General features: G+C 41.9%; 1 protein-coding gene across 1 annotated transcript in view; it reads left to right on the top strand.

Annotated features, from left to right (window-relative positions):
• The window catches only part of GUCY2F (guanylate cyclase 2F, retinal), a 94,468-nt gene extending 70,683 nt beyond the window's left edge, over positions 1-23,785 (top strand). The window contains 10 exon segments of the mRNA XM_044234701.1: positions 3,069-3,217; positions 5,502-5,637; positions 5,640-5,664; positions 6,617-6,821; positions 10,286-10,463; positions 14,412-14,510; positions 17,636-17,721; positions 23,526-23,559; positions 23,562-23,634; positions 23,698-23,785. Coding sequence (XP_044090636.1) covers positions 3,069-3,217; positions 5,502-5,637; positions 5,640-5,664; positions 6,617-6,821; positions 10,286-10,463; positions 14,412-14,510; positions 17,636-17,721; positions 23,526-23,559; positions 23,562-23,634; positions 23,698-23,785 — 1,073 coding nt within the window.
• The last annotated feature ends 456 nt before the right edge of the window (positions 23,786-24,241 follow it).

Below are 24,241 nucleotides of genomic sequence, written 5' to 3' on the forward strand. Positions count from 1 at the left end.
CTGCTAGCCTGCAAATAGCATGTGAGGAGCAGGTGGGACTAGAGCCAAACAGATTTAGGCATTTGGAAGAAGTTTCCCAACTCAGGAAGCTGGTCCTTTCCAAACTATGATGTAAGCCAAGGACTTACAGGACCTATGTTGGACCCCCCTCTTTTTAAGCAACCTCCTCTCCTTTGAGACAGTCCCTGCCAGGTATTTCAGTACCCCTCATGATGCTCCTGGATGGCATGGTCATTTCATATCTTCCCTGTGACATGCCATAGGCTTTCATCCTCATCTTTCATTAAAATGATTGCCTGTTGGGCACAATCCATGAAGGAATGGTAAAATCAGTGGGCAAAAGTTTGAGGGGAAATAGGATATTTGCATATTCTGAGAGTATGAACCCACTAGATACTTAGTAGTTACAAGTGGAAACATAATAAGTTTACTATCAAATGATGATGATCTTTTTTTAAGATTTTATTTATTTATTTGACTGAGAGAGATCACAAGTAGGCAGAGAGGCAGACAGAGAAAGAGGGGGAAGCAGGCTCCCTGCTGAGCAGAAAGCCCAATGCAAGGCTTGATTCCAGGACCCTGGAATCATGACCTGAGCCCAAGGCAGAGGCTTAACCCACTGAGCTACCCAGGTGCCCTCAGAGGAGATGATCTTGCAGATTCCACTTTATTCAAGTGATCAAGGCTCACTAACATCATGTACCCCCTGACATGATGCACTGAAAAGGGCATAATGTCACCTTTGTGGAATTTTTGGAAAAAATGCATAACAGTCTACCCAGGAGAAAACATCGGATACACCCCAAATGAGAGACATTCTGCAAAATAATTAGCTAATTCTCATCAAAATGTCAAAGTCATGAAAGGCAGGGACAGAATAAGGAGCCATCATGGGTTGAAGGAGACAGAGACATGATAATTAAGTGCAATATGGGATCCTGAATTGGATTGAGGGACAGAAACAGATACTGGGAATAAAACTGATGAAATTCAAATAAAGACCAGGATAGTAATATAATAGTAATAGTAATGTACCAATATTAATTTCCTTTGTACTATGGTTATATAAGTTAATAACATTAGAGGAAGCTGAGTGAAGAGTAGGCAATTATTATACCAGTTTTATAACTTTTCTGGAAGTCTAAATTTATTTCAAAATAAAAAAAAATAAAAAAATGTGAACAAAACAAAACAAAGAAACCCAAATACTTAGCTATCTTTTGCCTCATTCGGAGTTCCATATCACTCCTCTACTCAAAACTTCCTGTCTCAGAGTCCCATACTCAAAACTTCCTGTTTCCCATCACTTGTCAAATGAAGTCCAGATTCCTCACATGACATACAAGGCTCTTTGCAGTCTGGCCTCTAGCCACTTCTCTGAGCTTATCTCCGGTTACTCCCTACACTCCAGCTAAACCACATGACTACAAGTACCATGGTCTTACCTCTGTGCCTTTAAGAGAGCTGTTTAGAGTCCGTGGAATGCCCTTGCCTTCTCCCTACTTTGCCTGATCCAGTTTTTGTCACCTCGTCTGGAAAGCCTTCTCTGACCTCTTCAGTGCAGGCCATGTGCCCCTGTGTGCTTACCTGTGTGGAATGTCTGCTAGAACACTTATATTCTTCGTCGTCGTTTAGCTCCTCCATTGAGGACTATAAGCTCCTCAAGGGCAGGAATTATACTGGGCCTAAGTGGAGAGATAACCCATTCAACTCTATGGTGCTCTGGTAAAAAGATAAGGACTCCATTTACCAGAGAGTGGATGAGGGCAGTCATACTCCAAGGGATTGGCTTACATGGAATCTATTATACTGCAGTAGGCACTGCAATGGAGAAAACTGCACTGCAATGGAGAAAACATTACTAGTATAGGCCAACCTGGGCTAAAGGAGCAGAAGTGTGATGTCACAAATTTCTGAGAAGTCAGAGGCAACAAACTCCTCTTCTTTCATGGAGGCAAGGGGATGCCTACTGTATGGTATAAAGCAGCACTGTTGGAGTGTTACAGCCAATGTAGGAGTGGGAAGGGCACACTGGTGGGACAAGCAAGGTTTGGTGCCTTTTGGAGTTGGGGCTTTGGGGACTGGGTTAGGGATATGAAATGAGCTGAAGTGATAGGGCATAGGTTTTACCTTGTATGTTATGAGAAGTCATTAAATGGTTTTAAGCAAGAAAATGACACGGCCAAATTCATGTTTTAAGAATGCTTGCAGAAGGCCAGCCTGGAAGCAGAGAGAACAGTTTGAGGTCCGGTGTGGATTGCTGAGGACATTGAAGGCTAACTATTTTCTCCTACTTCCTGGGAATTTTCTATTAGTCTGAGTGATCTGGACTTCTCAGTCACTAATGGCTTTTGGGTTTGAATAGGGAGTTTTGGAACTCCTGGTTGAAGTCTGAGGTATTTGGAAGTGGGACAATGTAGTGGATTGAGACTGCCTGGAGTCAAATTCAAATTCTGTCACTTGCTAGCCATGTGACTTTCTCTGTTCGTCATTTTAACCTTCTGTAAAATAAAAACAAGGGTTCCTATATCATCTGTTTGTAGTGAGAATCTAATGGAAGAATGTGTTCAAAGTCATTAGTCCATAGTCTGATACATAGTACATGTTCCACTGAAAGTGGAGTTCAAGGACAAGCAGTTAGGAGGATCTAGATGAGGTCTTGAACTGTTTATTGGAGTTCTTAGTCCTCTTTCCTAGGGGCCAGGCAGGACTCACAGCATGGATCTGGGCTGGGTCTGGGCCTTCAGGGAGGGCTAGGTGGGTCTACTGTGGGGACTGGAAAGTTTAGATGGTTTGGGGGTGGGTGAAGGGAGCCAGATCATTGGGGGTATAGTGTTAAAATTGACATCAGATAGGCCACATCTAAAACCTAAAACCTAAAATTGACCAATACTTCCTTTGCTCAGAGACAATTTATATTTAAGCCACTTAAGGAGAAAGCAAAGGAGATGGCCTGTGATTTTTTTTTTCCTGGCAAACCTCTTTCTTTGCTAAAACTCAATGATCTTTGTCAAATCTTAGCACTCTTTCTATGATTTATAAAGCTTTCTCCTCTTACTTCTGGACAGAAATCATAGACAGAGTTAAGAAGCCTCCTCCTGTGTACAGACCCATGGTTCCTCCTGAGTGTGCCCCTCCAGAATGTCTCCAGCTGATGAAGCAGCGCTGGGCTGAAGCTTCAGAACAGCGACCAATTTTTGATGAAATATTTAATCAGGTAAGGACTCTGTGAATCTCAGCACTGCCCAGAAGGCATCCTAAAGCCAGCCTACCCAAAACGAACTCCTTGAGTTCTCATCATATTGTAAAAGGAAACACCTGCAAGAGAGAGAGAGAAAAAAAAATCACTCCTCTTGGGGAGGAAGCATTGGGGTGGCTACTTGGAGGCCTTTGATACTGGAGTGCCCCTAGCACATCCTCCAGGTGTGCAATGGCTGATTTCAATGTGCTTCTGTATATGAACCTCTATTCTGGACCATTCACAATCTGACCTAACCAACCTTTCAGAAATAGAATTGAACCACTGGGCACTTGCAAGGCAATGGCATTGAGACTGTTAAAAGATGGGTTATCGTATTTGATTTCAGCTTGGCACAAGTCCTTGTAGGGCCATGTTTGCTATGGAGATGCCAGAAAACTGTTGAGTATACCACTGAAGTAACACCAGGTAGTTTTGAGGAGCAAGGAAAGACATAGGGTCTTTGAAAGGAGGCTCATGACAGAAAAATGTGCAAATGGGGAGTACAAAAGCAGGAGATTTTTTTTAAGTTCCTAGGGAATTACTTGAGGCAATAAATTGCACAAAAAATGGTAAGCTCTCTCCTTAAGATACTGAATTTCTAAAGAGTCTGATTCTTTCCCTAGGGTTGGGGATAGAAAGGGGAAAATGAGGAAAGGAAAGAGAAAGCTCTGCCAAGGGTACCTAGGGTGCAGTTCTTATATTGGAACATGCCGCTTAGGTCTTTGTTGAAACTACAGGATACTGAAACTGAGGGTACTCTCTGTGAATGCTGTGTCAGCTCTGGTGGAGAGGCTTTCGAGCCTGGCTGGAGTACAGCATTGAGATGCTTTCTGAGTGGCAGGTATCTGAGGCGGAAAAAAGAAAGAGGTGGATTGAAAGCCTTAGGGGCCCTGTGTATGAAGTCATCCATGTCCCCAGCTAACAATGTTTCCATTAGGCTGACTGGATCTCTTGAGGACACTCAAACAGGTATTCAATAGTATGGAAAAGGCAAAGGACCATGAAGGTCACATTTCTGAAAACCTACCATGAGGCAAGAGAAAAAGCATTTGTCCTTGTGTTGATGCTAGAGATGTTATTTCAGAAGACAGAAGAGAAGCTGGTGATAAATGGAAGGAGTGTACATCATACAGCCTTCAAATGGACATTGTGGGGGCTGCCTTCACTGAAATGCTTTGGTGGAAGTTTGGATTGTCTGAAAGACCAGGATAGCCTGCCAACTCCCTGCAGCTAATAAAACTTAAATGGGCTGAGAAGGAGAGGGAGGTTCCCAGAGTCAGGCAATAGGGGAGCCTTAAACATCTGAGCAGACTACTGAGATTACCTGCAGGACCTTGGTAGACCTGTAGATGTGGATCAGGCTCAGAAGGAAACTCCTGGTATTAGCCTTGGGGGATTGAGTGCTAAGGGGACCATGTGTGGCCCAATTGCATAAGAAGGTTCATTGGGACAGGTTTCTGGATGTCTGATCAGCAAAACTACCACCAGTCTTTTTATTGTTGTAAACACAGCCTTGTGCGTGCTGAACACATCAGCAAGGAGGGGTTACCCCCTCATGATTCCAATGCTATGCCAAGATCCCTGTTTCTATAGATGGACAGGGCCTCAGGAGGGCACATTAAAAAACTGTGGCATGTAGCCACCACCCTGTGGCATCAGGGCATAGAATGGGCCAAGACCAGCTGAATTTCTACATGACCCTGATGGACATGAAGGGCAAGTGCTAAAGCACATCATTATTCTTGGACCTCCGTGGTAAGATGGTAAGAAATAGGGAGTAGATCTTACCATATAGATCTTGGGTCATATTTAAGAGGTCAAGGAACCATCCACTATCCAAAAACTGGTAACACAGTGGCATTAGATAGGTTGATTACCCAGAAGGGTAAAACAGTACTCCCTGCCCTCTCTCTCCTCATCCCATTCACAAATGACCTAGGCTCAAGACAAGATCCTATTGCCTTTGAAGTGGCTACTACCATGTGACAGCATCTGAGAGCTGGAGAATCCTTCCCATAACACCTTTGCTCAGACTTCAAAGAGCCAGAAATGTGGGGGAAGAGCTTCAGGGAAAAAGAACCTTGTGAATTGGACAGGGTAACAGTGAGTTTGAGTGGTGACTTTTTCCATTTATACCTCAGTTTACTTCTTGTGCCCTGTCATTTTAGAGGAGGGAATTTGTGATAAGGGGTCCTACTCCATCATCTCTGAGTTTAGAGAATAAAAATTCCCCTGGGTCCTTTTTCTGTTTTACTTTCAGTTTAAAACTTTGGATAAAGGGAAGAAGACCAATATCATTGACTCCATGCTTTGGATTTTGGAGCAATATACTAGCAACTTGTAAGATTTGATCTGGGAACAGACTGAAGAGCTGGAAATTGAAAAACAGAAAACAGAAATCTTCTAACACAGATGCTACCACTGTATGTGTGAACACCTGAGGAGTGTGAATCCTTGTAACAGTGTGTTCTATTAGAAATTGAAAGAAAAAGTTACCCATAACTAACTGCTCCTTAGCCCTATCCTGAACCCTTTCTACTTCCAGTAGGTTTGAGCCACACCTTCAAATCAAAGATGAATTGGAAACCAAGGGAGTAGAGCACACCTTCCTAATTTCCCACTACCTGTGGAGCATGCTGGTCATTTAAGTTTTTGGTGCTTAAGTTTTTCTATGTGTAACTTCATGACTTTGCCTAGAAGCTGACCAATTAAAAAGAGTCAGTTCTTTGAGGTCCTAGAGGAGAGTAGCAGAGTTGTTTTTCTAGGTTTTCCTTCCTTGTTCAAAGCCTTACCTTTTGATACTGTTTCCAAAATTTCCAAGACTCCTGATCATATTGTAACATGATTGTTTAGGAGATGATTGGGAAAATTGGTCTCATGTAAAGCAACCACCTGGGATCATCCCCTGAGTGAAGGGATAGCTGAGGAAAAGCTCCACAAGGGGTGCCTTGGTGGCTCAGTGGGTTAAAGCCTCTGCCTTTGGCTCAGGTCATGATCCTGGGGTCCTGGGATTAAGCCCTGGATTGAGCTCTGCTCAGTGGGGAGCCTGCTTCCCCCCCTCTCTCTGCCTGACTCTCTGCCTACTTGTGATCTCTCCCTCTGTCAAGTAAATAAATAAAATCTTTAAAGAAAAAAAAAGCTCCACAAAAACACAGACCAAGGCTGTCTGTTCGGTGCTGTGTTCCAGCATCTGCCACAGTACCTGGCACATCATAAGCACTCAAAATATATTTATAGACTAAATTAAAGGATTAATGTTTTCATCCAGATGACATCTTCTTCCTACTCATTTACTTGGCAGTGATTTTTAGAGAAATTGTGTTTTAGCAGATGTGTGTGTGGCATGCCGGGAGGCCTGTGTCCTCTGAGGAATAGCTGTCTCTGCTTTTGATCAGTTGCCAAATCCCTCAAAAAGGACTACATGGTTGAACCTGAGGGCTTTGACTTGATCACCTTGTACTTCAGTGACATTGTGGGTTTCGCCACCATCTCAGCCATGAGTGAGCCTATTGAGGTGGTAGATCTTAATAACCTGTACACACTCTTTGATGCTGTCATAGGCAATCATGATGTCTACAAGGTAAGTTACTGAGCAGGCAAGTATATTCTAGAGAGAAATTTTTATATGAGACTCGCAATCCCAAAATTAAAAGGTGGAATTTTACTGAATGCTGTTATGTAGGAGGTAAAGTTTATTTATGTATTTATACGTTTATTTATTTATTTTCGTTTCAAATGTAGAATTCAGTGATTCATCAGTTGCATATAATACCCAGTGCTTACCACATCATGTGCCCTCCTTAATGCCCAAAAACCATTTACTCCCTCCCCCCAACCTACCTCCCCTCCAGCAACCCTCACTCAGTTTCTTTCCTATAGTCAAGAGTCACTCACGGTTTGTCTCCAATTCTGATTAAGGACGTAAAATTTAAATAGTATAACACTTCCATTGATATCTTATTAGAAATGAAGGCCAGGCAGAATGCATACAATCTCACACTTTATAAAATAACAGTATGAACTGAGCAAGAGATTGCCAGGCAGATTTCTCTTGAGCTTTTTTCTAGAACTGAGACTAAGAAGAGGCTGGAGCCAAAAGGGTTATTGTACTTTAGTGGCTAAGTAACCACGGTGTAGGTAGTCTCATGCTAGATATGATACAAGGGCGATAGAAGAAGCATTGGTGCTTTGCCCATAGCTGGTGATTGCTACAGAGTTCATCTTGGTAAAACTCATGTAGATCTAACACATGCTGTTAAAATTTAGTTTGTTCCCCTAAGTACCATTTTTATACAGGAGGGAACTCTGGCATCACATAGGTCAAGGGGATTGCTATAGGGTAACCATAAGCCCATCTTGTGGACTGAGGTCTAGGGAAGTCATTAACCATGAGGTTGCAACCTACTGCTCCCAAATCCCCCCACCCCATCCCTCTAGCTGTCAATTTCCACTCCTGCTATCCAAGGTTGCTGAATATGAGCAGAGAATAGATGATTAGATTCACTCCTTTGGTTGCCATGCTTCCCTACCTTTGATTTTTATATGTTGTCTTATCTCTAGGCAGAAAATGACTAAAAATCTTATAGCTGTGCAAGGCCATTTCCACGTTGCCTGAAACATGGATACTTGTCTTATTGATGGAAAAACATGCCCCAGGAATCCCAAACTTTAGACATCTCCTCTATCCTAGGAACCAAGGTAGAGCTGGGGAATGAGTACCTCCATTCATTGGATCCTTCACAGTAGTCTGAAATGTTCCAACTCTCAAATCACACACAGGGCAGTGTGTTTATCTCAAATTAGACAGGGCCCTTTCAGGTCAGGTAGAGAGCCTCAGGGCTAGGCCAAGCCATCTAAATAGGGCTCAGAAATAGATATCATACCTGTCAATCAGCCGGAGCTGCAAACTTATCAAGAAGCACACATGGAAGCCACAGTGGAGGAAAAATCCATAGAATCAGACTGCCTGTCTTAACTTGTTGAACTCAAGCAGCCTGAAGAGGAAAACAAATCACTGAAAGCTAATTCAGTTGAAACTAAAATCAAAGAGGATTCAGCGTGGGCAGTAACACAGCCACTGGTTTAATCAATGCAACTGATACTCTCAGACAATTGTCTGAAGTCTTAGGGATGAGGCCATAAGATATTTTGGTACTTCATGGCTGCAGTAGGGAGTTCATGGGCTGTTTCCAGGGTAGAGTGGGGCTCTCCAAATCCAAAAATGAAATCTAATTTTTCAGTCCTGTTTATTAAATGCAACAGGGCAAAGGAAATAAAATTGAACCAGCAGTGACTTACCAAACCTGTTTGTGTTTTCATTTTCTTTACCTGTAAAATTGAAATCACCTCCCAGCACTTGTTAATCTGAAATGGAAGTGAGAAGGTTACTGCAAAATTACAAAGCTGGTGATTTGTTTTCAGTTTCTGTTCTCCTGCCACCACCCATCTCAACCAGCCCCTTTTCTATACCTCCCCTGCCCTTTCTATGTCCTCCTGCTGGCTCACGCCCCCCCACAGTCTCCCACAACAGTCTTTCACCAAGGCTAGGCACTGCCCATGCTCCCCGCCCTTCTATTTTCCTCACCCATGTGTGTGGGGACTCCTGAGTGACTAACTCATTTCGGGGAAGAGTCAACCACTATTCTTTGATAATGGCCAGCAAGTAAGTGAGTCTCTCCCTCCCATGTAACATTTGGAGTGTACCTGTTCCCTTCCTCTATGCAGGCTGGCATACTTATTTGAGGACAGGGATCCCTTTCTCTAATTGTATGAGGAAAGGGAGGCCCTGGATGGAAGCATGGTGAGGTACAAAGTCTCATGTATTCAAAGCATCATTGTTACTGGCTATATAGAAAGTCAAGATGAGAGGCCTATTGCTGATTACTGAACTTTCTCTGGAGCTGAGTCATAGCCACCATCCCATGGCTTGCGTTAAGACGTATTAGTTTGATGATGGTAATGATGATTATGATAGCTTGCACTTATCCACCAGGCAGGTTTTAAGTGCTTTGGCATATGTTAAGTTATTTAGTCCTTAGAAAACTCCATAAGGCAGATACTCTTATTATCCCTGTTTTGAAAATAAGGATAATAAAGCACAGAGAATTTAAATGACTTGGCAAGGTCACACAGTTTGTAAATGGTACATCTGGGATTCTGACCAAGGCAGTGTGACATCAGAGTTTTGTGGTCATAACTATTGCACTTGTGAGTGCAGTTCTCTAGAAGAACAGGGATTTTAATTGGATCCAAACTTGTCCTAGCAGAGTCAGACTGGCACATTTCATGGAAGTCCTTCCAGTAGACTTATCTTTTGGATTTACTTGAAAAGCTTCTACTTACTAGTCACCTAAAAGAGTGAGCACACCTCTTTTGGGAAGATGAGGAATACAGATTTGCCTTTCCTTACAGGTGTCCAGCTTAAAGCAGCTGAGGGCGGGTTCTGCTGTCCTTTGACAAGTGGCACTAGCAGAGGAGGGGATAGCTGGTGGAAAAAAGACTCAGTTCTCACACCCAAGGGACTACAAAACTAACTCCATCATATTAACAATGCAAAGCAGAAGGAACTGTCTCTTCCACCTCCTTCCTTTCCCTTTCTCTATACTTGTCTTAAGGCTGCTAGCTCATTTACCTGAAATCTTCTGGAGAAATACTTGCTAGAGGAATATTATATGCACCTTCTTCTAGGGTGCTCTTCCATGGGTATCCATGGATATTCCTACAAATCTCCTCTTTTCCTTACCCCAGGAATTACTTGGGGGCCTGATAGTTCTCTAGGGCCAGCCAAGAAACTGCAAAGTTGCTTATTTCAGAATCTATGGGTGTGGTATCTAGACATCAATTTTTTTTTGTAAAGCTCCTTAAATGATTCTAATATGCAGCCAGACCTTGAATCTCTGGAAGTCTCTCCATCTTCCTCACTTTACAAGAAATAAGCCTTCTTCAACTCTCTCTGTCTCTCTGTCTCTCTCTCTCTCACACACACACACATACACACATACACACACAATTTGTCTGCTCATTCTATTTCCTCTGATTCCCAAGTATTGGGAATACATTGGAGATACTTACATGGTGGCCTCAGGCCTCCCAAAGGGGAATGGCAGTCAGCATGCAGCTGAGATTGCAAACATGTCCCTAGATATCCTGAGCTCCGTGGGGACCTTTAAGATGAGACACATGCCAAAGGTGCCAGTCCGGATTCGAATAGGCCTGCATTCAGGTAACAACAGCCAGCTACAGGAAGAAAAGACATTCCCATGCACCTCAAGAGAAGATTAGAAAAGGTCGAAGAGGGTGGTGCTCTCCTGATTACTGGCAGTTGGATCATCCAGATGTCTAATGGTGCCTAATTTCTTTATGCCTACCCAAGTTTTACTCTCTTCCCAACACCTATACTACCCCATTGGGCAGAAATCCTTGTTCTAGGTACCAATACCTTTTAATCTACCTTTCTTGTTAGAGCCAACATTTTCTATGTGCCTCAGGGGAAGACTAGAAAAAGGGTAGAGTGCCCCTGATAACTTTATGCCTAAAACTTCCCTCAACTGGTTTTTATGATATGCTCCTCACTCTCTGAATGCTTTTTCTCCATTTCATTCGCTGGCTGTCTTGGAATTTCCTGCTCTCTAACTGTAGCTGCTACCTGATTTTTTGTAAAGCTCTGAGTTGTGGTCTAATTGCTCTCCTCACATCTTGATTTTTGTTTCTCAGCCCACTCCAACCTGGCTTTCATCATCTACCATTGTCTGATAATCTCTTCTTTTTCTATCCCTTAAATATTGATGTTCCCCAAGGTTCTGTCTTTCATCCACTTTTTTTTTCTCCCCTTACATACTTTTCTTTCATTCATATCTATGGCTTAAGTACAACTTGTATGCTGATGACTTCCAGCCCTATTTCTTTTTTTTTAAGATTTTATTTATTTATTTATTTGACAGAAACAGTGAAAGAGCATAAGCAGGGGGAGCAGCAGAGGGAGAAGGAGAAGCAAGCTCCCCAATGAGTGGGAAGACTGATGTGGGATTCTATCCCAGGACCCTGAGATCAAGACCTGAGCTGAAGGCAGTTGCTTAACCAACTGAGCCACCCAAACTTCTCTCCATCCCCACTTCTGTATATGTCTTCCCTTAAGCTTCAGCCTTCTATATCAAACTTGCTGCTGAAATTTCCACCTGAATGTTCTACACGTACCTCAGACTCAATCCCAAAACAGAATTATTTTCTTCCCACATAAGCTTCCTCTTCTTCCTGTGTTTATTTTCTATTTCAGTTGATGGTACAACTATTCACCTTAATTAGGTGAACTAGAAACTAGCTCCAGTTAGTTTTGGGAGTCATCCTCCTTGATTCCTCCCTCACCCTTATACCATTCAACCATTTACCAAGTCTTGAGCATTTTACCTTTTAAATATTTCTTGAATCTGTCTTGTCTATACTTGACTCTCATAACTCAAGTCTAGGCTACCAGCTTCTTTTGCCTGGATCACTGCAATAACATCTCCTTGCTTCCACTCTTGCTTCTTTCTATCCATCCTTCTCATAGTCATCAGCATAATCTGTGTTTACTTGTTTCTCCTTCCATTAGACCATAAGTTTCTTAAAAAATTTTTTTGGGGAAAGGTGCCTGTGTGGCTCAATTGCTTGAGCATCCAACTCTTGGTTTTGTTTAAGTCATGATCTCAGGGTCTCAGGATAGAGCCCCACATCAGCCCCACATTCTCAACAGAGAATCTACTTGAGATTGTCTCTCCCTCTCCTCCTGCCCCTCCCACCTTGTTCACTCATGTGTGAGTGCTCGCTGTCTCTAAAATAAATAGATAAAATCTTTTTTAAAAAGTTAAAGAAATTTTCTCCACTTGACTTATTTCGCTAAGCATGATACAAAACAAACTGAGGGTTGCTGGGGGGAGGGGGTTTGGAAGAAGGGGGGTGGGATTATGGACATTGGGGAGGGTGTGTGCTTTGGTGAGTGCTGTGAAGTGTGTAAACCTGGCGATTCACAGACCTGTACCCCTGGGGATAAAAATATATGTTTATAAAAAATAAAAAATTAAAAAAAAAGTTAAAAAATTTTTAAGTAGACTTCATGTTAAATGTGGGGCTTGAACTCATGACTCTGAGATCAAGAGTCACATGCTTTACCAACTGAGCCAGCCAGGTACCCCTAGACTATAAGCTTCTTGATGGCAGGAACCATATCTTACCCATGTTTGCATCCTGAATGCTTATGTTCAGCATTTTTCTTTTAAAGAAAAGACTTCAATCTCTCCTTTGTGCTTCAGTTCCACATCTTCAACCTTCTTCAGCACATCTTTTCTTAGATTATTCACCATTATTTTGAATTCAACATATCTAAAAGTTCAAGTCATCTTTTTTCATGAATTATAAGCCCATGCCAATTTCCTCATGGTTGTCAGAGAGCCAATAAGTCTGTTGGTTCTCCTTTCATGATGTCTCTGTTTCATCTCCTCTTTCTGCCACCCACTCCCTATCATCTCCTCCTTCCCAGTGCTCACGACCTTGTGCTTGCATTACAACAACAGTTACCTAACAGGTTTCCCTGATTTTACTTTCTTCCCGTTCAATGCATTCTGTACACTGATCTGAGAAGAAAAAAGGAAAAATCATTTTTGTCATGTAATTCCCTGCTCAAAATTCTCTAGTGGTTCAAGGTCTTCCATCTGGTACAGCCCAATATCCAATCTTGTCTCCAGTTTTTCCTGAGCCCCTGAATTAGGCAGACTGCTTTCTCTGAGATCTTCCCAAAATTTCATGGTCAATTCAAACCACAAATATTTGATTCTTGTCCCTTTTCTCCTACTCAAATCGTACCCACCCATCATGATTCAAATTAAATCCCATCTTCTCCACTGGACCTTTCTTGACTGAACCAGATCCTATTTAGCAGCCCCCCCCCTTCATTTATCTTATTTCAACCATACATTGTTTTGGGTTGTTGCTTACTTGCTTCCTGTTTAGTAGTTTTTTCTCTTTAATTAGACTATAAACTCCTATAGAACTGAGATCAAGTATGTTACATTTTTTTTATTCCCCTTGGTGCCTAGCTCTGTGTCCAATGAATGCATATGAATGGGAAGAAATGAATCAAAATGAAAAACATAAGTTTTGTAGTTCTTATTTATTTTTATTCTTATAAATTAAAGGAAGAACTTCTTGAAGCAAAAACATTTAATTACTTTCTCTCACTCAGGAAATAGCAAAAAGATAATGCTGAACAATTTCAAATAGAAAGGGAGCAGAGGCCAGAAAAGTAAGGGTGGAGAATTTTTTAAATACTTCTTTTTAAAATTTTTAAAGATTTTTAAAAATTTATTTGAGAGACAGAGATCACAAGTAGGCAGAGAGACAAGCAGAGAGAGGAGGAAGCAGGCATCCTGCTGAGCAGAGAGCTGGATGAGGGGCTCAATGCGGGGCTCGATTCCAGGACTCTGGGATCATGACCTGAGTCGAAGGCAGAGGCTTTAACCCACTGAGCCACCCAGGCACCCCAAATTTTTAAAATACTTCTGAATTACGTTTTCATTATGGTTGCTGAAGTTTTTTGCAAGTAATGTTCACTGTCTGAACACCTAACAGCCATAATGAACTGTAAGAACAAAACACATTCTAAGGACAAATATAATATATTCTTGGGTTATCTATATATGCTGCTTGTCCGTGCCCCTAACACAAATGATTGAAAGCCAATTCTACTTCTTTTCAGATTTTCCAATTGTCTTAGTAATAATTCTCCTGGGAAATAAATAACCCCATGAGATCCCTTCTTCTGACCCTAAGACATAAGAAAGGGTCACTTCTTCTTTATTGTAACAAATGTGTTTGGATCCTGAGTCCCTGCCCAGGCCTTTCTGGTTTGGCTTTTATGCTTATTTGTCCCTGTTGACAGATATAAGTATCTTGGGTATAACTGTGACTTGGAACAAGAGTGTAAATCAGAAGGGTAGTCATGCCTGCATCATTATCAACTTGCTTTCTTGTAGGGCAAAGAGTTTATTACTCACTGTAGGGCTTCCTTCAGATTCCCAGAGCTATTTGGTGGCAACTTTGTTCTTTTATGCAGCTACATTCCTTCCCCTTGGCAGTGTTCCTCTGTTACCATTGGATATATACCTGTTGACTGTAATCTCAACTGACTGCTACTTTACAGGGCCAGTTGTTGCTGAAGTGGTGGGGCTCACCATGCCCAGATACTGCCTGTTTGGAGACACTTTGAACACAGCTTCTCGTATGGAATCAACAGGGTTACATGGGTACCTGTGATGGGATGGGATGGTAACCTCCTACTGTTGGAAAAGTGATTATTTTTGTAGAGAGGGAAGGAGAACAAGAGACCTAATATTTTAATGTTTTTTAAAGAAATGAAAGATAATTTAAGATTAAGGTTTTACACACAAATTTCCTGGTCTCTAATGATAAGCCAGTAGGGGGTGATATTGGATTAAATATGTACCCTTCTTGTTCTAGCTATGAAGCTGTAGCTAAGTGACACTGAAACAGTCAATTTGATCAAAACAACTAAAAATGTCCTTTGGGAATAGAAGAAAAAAAAAAAAAACATTGGCCAGCATGGTGTGTTCGGGGAAGTCGTGTTGAAAAAAGAAAAAGTAAGGGACTGGCATATTTAGTTTTTCAACTAGTTTGTGGAGACACAACCAGAATCAGCTGCTTCCCACCCGACTGCTGTTTACTGCTATAGTCCTCTTTCTGAACTAGTTAGGATCCTAGGAGTTCTGGTTTTATCAAATAGCCCTCTTGAATTTAGCTGGCAATTATCCTTCAACCTAAGGAGCTTGGAAATCTGAAATAATTAATTCCAATTGGCCTGTATATAAAATTTTTAGTTTTTATAAAACAAGCATGGTGTCAAAGATACCATTTCTTTTCCCCCTTCTTTGAGAATAAAACTGTACAAATCTTCATGCCATCTGTCTGTTGCTGGCACCTCTTTTTTGGTTATTTACTGCCACTACAAGGCAATGTCAGAAACACAACATGCCTTGCCCTTTATCAGGATTGAGCAAAGCAATTTGTTTATGCTACTATAGGAAAGCATAGAAAACAGTAATAGGTTCTATATACAGTTTTCATGGGTTTTCTACTTAAAAAACACTTAAGCTCTAAGCAGCCCTGGCTTTAGCAGCTACTAGGCAAGACAAGATCTTCCCAAAACTTCAGTAGTATACTCAGACTAGTCTCTGATGTTATGGGGGCCTATATCACAGTGGGTGGTGCCCTGTCTGACCCCACTCTTCATCACTCATGTGCAAAAACAGACTTGCACAATGGGTCCAGTCTTAGTCAATCTAGCCTGTGCGGCCATGATTAAGGAGGCAGCACGGAACTTAGAAGCTGTTGTCAGAATAAATTTTCTGACATCTGGGAAAGTCTTCGAATTCCATAGACATGGCAGAAGCTATGGAAGTAGTCATCCAGGAACTGCTGCATGTGTATGGCTTTGCTCTTGAAATGCAACCCAGGATGAAGTGAAATTGATCATGGAACCGCAATGCAGATTTGGCAGAGCACTCTGGACTGATGTAAGCTTGTAGAAGATTGAAGTCACATTCTGGTCTGCACCAGGGAAACTCCACTCATTTCACATTGGAAATATAGAGCTGAGAGCAGAAATAGAATTTTCAGTTTTAGGTATCACCTTGTCTAGTGAACAGCTAAGAAGAAGAAAATGGAATGAATCATGCACAGCAGGTGTTTATTAAGTACTGACTATGCAAGAAAGGCATTGTGACGGATACAAAGAAACAAACGCATGTGGTCTCAGCACTAAAGGGGCTGGTTAGTATGCTTTTCTGGAAACTAATGACTGTGACCAAAATAGGGCATTAAGCTCCACACCTGATTGAAGATTTGTAAAGAGATTGTCTCATGTTGGATATGAGACCAGGGCATGTCAGAGGTCTACTAAAAATTAATTTCATCAGTATCACCATTATGCCCAGTTGAATTCACTGATTCTGGAAAGGAAGTAACTAGTGACCTAGTGCTGGACTGCTTCTCCTTGCAAAACTCCTGGATGTTTATTGGAACGAGCTCTCTCTTTTGACCCATGTGTTCCACACGAGTAGGATTATGACTGACGACCAGATGCTAGTGGAGTCATATACATAGGGCTGGTAAAGGGCACCTAGACGAGCATGCGGCTTTTAGGGACCCCTTTTTTTTAAGATTTTATTTATTTATTTGACACACAGAGAGAGATCACAAGTAGGCAGAGAGGCAGGCAGAGAGAGGGAGGGATGCAGGCTCCCCGCTGAGCAGAGAGCCCCACGCGGGGCTCAATCCCAGGACCCTGAGATCATGACCTGAGCTGAAGGCAGAGGCTTAACCCTCTGAGCCACCCAGGTGCCCCTAGGGACCCTTTTTGAAGAGAGGTTTTGGGTGACAATGACTTAGCAAGGAAGACAAAAACAACAGTACAGAGCTGGGAAAAATGTTATTATGTTATTATGTGAAAGTTATTATGAGAACACATAGCAGAAATTTCTTGCAGTTCTTTCCAGCCTTGCCTTCCTACTTTGATTGTTTTCAGCTTCTAAAAGAATTATTTTCTCAAGTGTGTGTGGGAATAAGTCTTGGACTCTTATTTAAGACTCAACTTGAACAGGTCTTACTTCATAAGATAACAGTTTTACAGAAAGTCAAGGATTCTACCCGAGTTAATAATAAGTGACTGCTCTTCACCGAAGAGTTACACTTAGTTGCTACATAAAATTTTTAGTCATAGTTTTCCATGTGACACTCTTATCCCGGGTTGGGCTCATTAGTTGGAAAATAATACATTCGTGTGTATATACATATAGATGCATCTACCCACAGGAAATCTATAAATGTACAATTGTCACAGAATGTTGAGCAAGGTCTTGGGACATTTTTTTTAATTGATGTTCTATTTTAAGTGCAGCGATACTGTAACATGGTCGTATGGATGCGTATGTAAAAAGATACCCTGCTGTCTCTTAAGTAGGGTATGTAGACCTTGGAAGCTCTGCTTTAGCAGAGAAGAAGCTGCTGACACCTAATTTGCCTCTGAGGAGGTCACATTTCAGCTGAGAGCACAGTAGTGGTAGCTGGTTTCTCAATCACAACCTTAGAGTTAAATTAACACTTTCTGTTGCATGGCCTTTCATCTGGGATAGCGTCTAGGAGGCTGGTAAGTGCTATAGCTAACACCTTATTTGGGCCTGATGAGGAAGGCCACTCCCCGTTCCTGCCCCTTTTGAAATCCTAACTGAAGTTCTCTCAGGGACTTTTCTTAGGGTCTCGTTCATTTAGGAGTGGGGCCATCCATTACATTAATATTTTCTCATTGATTTTCCCTGGAAGAATACAGTCACATCTGTCTTTCTTTTACAGCTTACTGCATTCATGTCAGTCACACAATTCTTCAAGCTCTGAGTGAGGGCTGTGAAGTAGAGCTTCGAGGAAGGTCAGCACTCAGGGTATATTATCCTTTTTTGGGGGGGTTTGTTTGTTTAAATCAAACCACTTGAACACACCTGCTTCTAGAGAGGTCATGGTCTGCTGAAAGAGTTTACCTGGATTTCTGAGACTTAGAGCTATAATTTGGGCAGAATTTCCAGCCATATTTGCGGTTCCCAAGAGAGTGTTCCCTTTTGCTTCAGTTTTCTTCTCTTTAAAATATGGCCACAGTGAGGAGGAGTGTTACAACTCCTGGGTTTTTCAGACTATGAGCTGCATCTTTCTTTCTTAAAGGATTACTCAGAGTTTGGGTTTTCAGTGAACTGCACTATTATTTATATCTTCTAACTTCCATTTTGTTTACTCTTTGGCTGAAATTCAGACATGATTCAATAAACTAAAGTATTAGTGAGTTTGGGTTTTCTATTTGCTTGCTCAGTGGCCACCTTTCTAATTTTTCATGCACACCATTGACCCCCTCCCATTTACAGAGAGGCTTTATGTCTTCCCTGAAGGATCAGGAGGAATAAAGTCAGTTCCCATGAAAGACAAACATTTTGAAGCACCTTTTCTCTCTGTTAGGATGATCCATTGATCTGGGATTCAGGATTAGAGTAATTTTACCTTTTCTTTCTTTCTTTTTTGCCATCTCCACTGGATTCTTTTTATCTTCCTCTAGGTAGCCCCAGAGCCCCTGGCTTCCCCATTTGTAAGAGGCTCTAGAAAGTCGATCATCTAGCTTTTTCATTTTTAGACAAAGAACCAAAGCCCAGAGAGGTGAAGTAATTTGATCAGGGTCACACAGTCAACTGATGACAGAATAAACCAAAACCCAGGGAAGTCTGACTTCCCACTCAGTATCGTTTCAATGGTACCATTGTGCCTGAAAATTATTTTCGCAGTGATTATACTTCGGCAAAGCAAAACCCAGGTGCTGAATGATGCACAATTTGTTTCTGTCATTGGCAAGCCTTCCTCGGATGGTGGCAATTTACATGTAAAAGGATTTCAGAAGTTAAAGTTTGGAAGGCTTGATTCTGATTGATCAGTTCCTTTTCTGGCTAGTTCTGGTTTGTCTCTTCCAATAGTATTGAATATCTTCTAGAAGATGGGATGAGTCATTTATGAGGGGGTAGAGGTTCTTTTCTCACCTCTGCAGAGAACTCAGTGAGATGATAGAAGTGGCAACATTACTTGTACAGTGAATCACATTACTCAAGGCTTTTGTGATTCCTCTATATATTGACATTTCTTATCAGAGGACGACAAAGGTGGCTTTATTTCCCAAGGCACTTTCCTCTCTGGATTGCTGGGCACAGATTCCGTCATTTAAAAGCTGAAGAGGTGACACTTTTGAAACTGAAAAGGAAAAATATGCCTCCGCCCCCCATGGCTTTTATTGCCCCCAAATTCTAGTGAGGAAGAATCGTATCTTTGGGTGTTTTGAGTATAAAAGCAGGACTACTTCAGAAGGGCCCTTTGAAACTTCACAGTTTCTTTTACCCCAGGGAATTTGGGAACCTGCTACAGCAAGATGGAGGAAAAGGCAGGGAAAGTTTTTCCCTGAGGCCATGTCAGTTCAGGTGTTAGAGGCTTCCTGATAAAAGGGCAAAACTGAGAGAGAAGAGAGGGGGCCTCAGGGGAGAGGGAGGGGCAATGTGAAGAAGAGAATAAGAAGTCCGAAAGAAGGAAGGAGAAAATGGGAGATCCTTTTTGTCTCTGTACCCCTGCTGTCTGCAATACCAGAGATAGGTATTGGACATTACGTAGTAGGGACTGGGGGATAGGAGATTCTTTGTCATGTGGGGCATGCAATATATTCCCAATATGACCATATTACCAGCACACTTCAGAAATTCTGATCCAACATTTCCATTCCTCATTAACTCTGTGTTGCTGGAAAGTAAGAATGGCTTTAGTACATGGGTCAGAAGGGCCGCATTTGATAGCCTGCCAGGTGTGATAGCAAAGAGGATGGTTGAAAACACCCTCTCCTTCCAGCTGGCTGATATTTGAAATTCCTACATCAGAACCTCTTCTCTTGGGTTCAAGGATTGGATCCAGTAACGACACTCTTTTCCCACTCCATCTCCTTCACTGGAATGATGACACTTTAAGTTGTTTCCCCTAGTGGAATCAAAAGTGTGGATTGGGTTGGGTGAGAGAAGAGAACATAGTGAAGTTGAATAATTAGGTGGGTGGGGTTAACAAAGAAAGACATCAAACTGAGGAAGCTGAGGTAGATTGGGGGAGGACTCATTTAGAGGTGACAAGCTCAGCCTCTATGGGGAGTTGGCCTAAGGCCCACTCCAGCCCCCTCTTGTATTGTACTGGCAACAAATCATCAGTGCTTAACTGGCCAAGTCAGCTTTTTTCAATATTTCTCTCCTAATGGCCTGGTGAGAAGTCATCTTATTACCTCTTCTCTTACACGAGTCCTATTTCAGTTACCGTTTTTCTGACAAGTTTGACTTTATATATATCTAGGCTTATCAGTTATATTTACTAGGACCTCTTTAGGTAAATTTACATTCTGAGAAGACTTTCCCAAATGGTTGTTCTCAACCAGTTTATGTCCTTGCAGGGTGGACACTTGTAACATTCTGGGGATAAATAGTATTTGATTCTCAGGCCCTTAAGCAGTAATCCTGTTTTATTTGTGATTTTTCTTTTTCCCCCCAACCTCTTCCACCCCATCCTCAATCCCTTGCACTCACATACAGAAGTTTGGACATGTGTAAGTGTGTGCACACACACGTGCCCCCCCCCCACATCAGCATTTGACCTAAGAATTAATGAGGTTGGAGGCACCTGGGTCGCTCAGTCAGTTAAGTATCTGACTCTTGATTTTGGCTCAGGTCATCATCTCAAGGTTTCAAGATCGAGCCCTACTGGGCTCTGTTCTGGGTGTGGAGCCTGTTTTAAGATTCTCTCTCTCCCTCTCACTCTGCCCCTCCCCACCACCCTCTCTCTCTGAAAAAAAAAAAAGAAAAAGAAGTAATGACGTTGTATTGGCATAGTCATGAAGGTCAGAGGTCTGGTCTGTAATTCTTGTCCCATCAGTGACTTAATGTGTAACACTGGACAAGTAACTTTATCCTCTCTGTGCTTCCATTTCTTCACATAGAGTCCTCTTCTGACCCGTGATTATCAGGAAGCTCATTAATCACAAGATTTAAAATTCCCAGCCATTGCTTTTTGGCATCTAGACCTTCCCTTGACTCCAGTGTGTTGGAGAAGCTATGTGGTATAGAAGGAAGAGCATTTAGTCTAAGATGTTTACTAGACTTACTGTGATGAGCATTTTTAATATATATATGTATCAAATCATTATACTGTATAGCTGAAACTAGTGTTGTATGTCAGTTATATCTCAGTAAAAAACAGCTAAGTTGTAGTAAAAAGAAAATAAATAAAACCTGGAGTTTAGTAAAATTGGGTTTGGGTTCCAGCTATGCTTGCTTATTGACAAGTCATTTAATTTCCATGAAACTCAGTATCCCTATTTGCAGAATGAGGTTAATAATAAACTCACCTTCCAGAGTTTTTGTGAGAATTAAAAAAGACAGGAGATGCCAAAGTGTCTTAAAAGTGTCAGACCAAAGTAAGATACTATTATTTGTGGGGAGGGGGGTGTCTCTGGGACTGCTCAGGGATTGATACCATGTCAAAGGGTTTGCTTTAGGTTTTGGTTGTTGCATACTTGTTCTTCCCCACTTTCTCTTCAGCAGGATTTTGGAAATAGGGTGGATAAACAGAGATCTAGGATTTTAAGAATCCTGGATAGGCTCCAAAACCTCAGAGAACCCCTGGGGCTCCCCTGCATACTGTTTGATTTGGAAGCTTGCCTGAGTCCATAACACTCCCATTCTCTTTTGCAACCATTAGTTTTGGCATCCCAGTGTGTGTCCCAGGACTCATCCAGATATCTGGACAATCCTGGCATCCACAAAGCTCCCTTGGGTATTGGCACACTGTCTCAATAGCCTCTTGATCTTAAGATAAACACCCAAATACACCTGAGGGTTGAGATCCTCAAGTTTGAGCCTTAAGAGTATGTTTTAGCAAAGTGAGGTCCAATGACACCTTGAGTATTCTAATTGCTCAAGGGTTGAGTTTTCTAGTGAATGGAACAGTATATCTACTGAGCAACTATTTTATATGAGACGCTGCACTAGGTATTGTGAGGAACAGAGTGTAGGAGGCAGAAAATTTGGGTTTGTATTTAAAGCCCCAAACGTGACCCATCAGTGTTTTTATTTAACTGCACTGTGAGCTCCTGAAGGACAGAGACATTTCTGTATTTCCACACCTGGTACAGTGAGGGTAGAATAAATGTAAGAATGAGTGATATGAGTATATTTTAAAGTTGTTCACTTCTTCTGAAAACAGAGTGGCTCCAAACAGTCCAATTATTTGAGTTTTAGGGTGAGTTGGTTGTCAGGTTTGAGTCGTTGTGGTATTCTCTTTGTACTTGCCTATGGTGGGCTTGTTCAGAGCCTTGAACCAAATACCTGCAAAATGCTTTGAGATTCTTCCACTAAATGTGATTATTATTATTATGGTTGTGGTCATTATTGCTAAGGGATGAATGTATGTGATGTAAAATAGAAAACAATGGATTTGATATTTAAAGGGGAGGACCTAATTGGAATTTCTAAGTTAAACAATTTAGAACTGTTCCAAATGAGATCAGCCAAGAGCGAGACCATATTTCAGATTAATGAGTTGGAAACACATCCCATTACTTTTCTCAGTTTTAGTAAACACACTTTTTTCCTTATGGATTGAAGGAAATGAAAGAACAGATGAAAGAAAATTGAAAGTAGAGTGAAACACATTGAGAGGAGGGTTTATTAGAAAAAGGGGAGGGCAAAGCTGAGGCAGAAAACTTGGCTCCTCTGAGGTAGTCACTTAGGCCCTGGGGTGACTAGCTAGAGTTTATACTCCCTTTTTCTTCTCAGACCATGATTCTTGACAACCAAGAAACCAGGCTATAGATGGAGGCCTCCATGTTGTCTCTCTCTACCTGTTAGAATCCCTTGGCAGGAAGAAAAGAACACTGCAGAAATGCAGACCTCTCTAAGCAGCCAAGATGCCCTGGCCTTTAAAGTTGTGCAGCCTGCTTTTCCATTTCTATTCCAATTTTTGGTTTCTGTGAGAGCCTTTCGGTGGCAAGTATTGGGGGAGGTAGACTCTGAATATATGTACTCTAGACAGGAAAGACAATGGGATGCCTACAGTCAAAAGATCAAAGCAAAAATGACAAACAAATTCTTGAATTCAGCATCCAGATGTTTAGTTACTATAAAGCCAAACAAACACATGTACTCAGCAATGGAGCTGTGTGGCAGTGTGTAGACAAAACATCTGGATGGCAGCTTCAAATGGTGTTCACTTTTCTTTCTCTTTTTTTCTTTCTTTTTTTTTTTAGAGAAGGGGGAGGGGTGGTGTGAGAAGAGTAGAGAGAGACTCCTAAGCAGGCTCCATGTTCAGCATGGAGCCCAAGGCAGGGCTCCATCTCATGAGCCTGAGATTACGACCTAAGCTGAAATCAAGAGTTGGATGCTTAACTGACTGAGGCACCCAAGTTCCCCCAAATGGTGTTCAGATTTTGTCTGTCTGCTGTGTCAGCTTATGGAGCTTGTCAGGTATATATAGCAAGGAAGCTGTGTAGGAAGGAAAACTCCAGGGAGTGGTGACAAGGGGAAAGCAGAGGCAATTTCTGAGCCAAACTGAATGCTTATACACTGTTGATCAGAAGCACATCTTTGGGAAAACTGGTTATAGCACGTTTAAGATTTTCTGTATTTTCTATAATAAGGGCAAAGGCACAGAAGAGACCTTCTGGCTGGTTGGAAAAAAGGCTTTACAAAGCTCCTTCTTGTGCCCCCACCAGTGGGCAAAGATGGTTAAGTACACACTTAATTAGAGTCTTCCTATGCCCCACTATGTTCCACTGTCTTCACTATTTTTGTGTCTCTCCTGTCTCACAGGCAAGTGGGCCATGGCTTACAACCAATAGATATTTCAGCCTTCCAAAGAAGAAAAGCAGAAAGGCAACTGGTGAGAAACAAGCCATAAGGTAATGGCCAGCAGGAAAACAGAACACTGGAGTTTGCCAAATTTTCAGAGCCGGGGCTCCCTTTGGCTTGGGTGCCAGTCTCAGCCTACACTCTGTTGGCAGAGTGTGATGAAGTTGGTGAATTTCCAATCTCCACTGAGTTGAGCAAAAACCCTGTGGGGAGGCCTTTTGCAGACCAAGCTACATTTGAGGGAGGTCAGCTCCCCTGGCCTAAAAGACTGTTGCCTCCTGCGCTGATAACACATTTGAATGTTAACAAGGCTGGCCTTGTCATCCAGTTATCAAACAGGTGCACCTTTCTGTTTCATTGTCAAATACAAGGACCACATGATGAGCCACCTCACATCTTTGGAGATTCACATCTATCTGAACAATACAGCAATATTGTGATGACCCCTTTTTCCCAGGATCCATTGACACGACCATCTTGGAGGGGATGTTATGTCATTTCCTCT

The sequence above is a fragment of the Neovison vison genome, chromosome X (assembly GCF_020171115.1).
Source record: "Neovison vison isolate M4711 chromosome X, ASM_NN_V1, whole genome shotgun sequence".
NCBI classification, from domain to species: Eukaryota; Metazoa; Chordata; class Mammalia; order Carnivora; family Mustelidae; genus Neogale; species Neogale vison.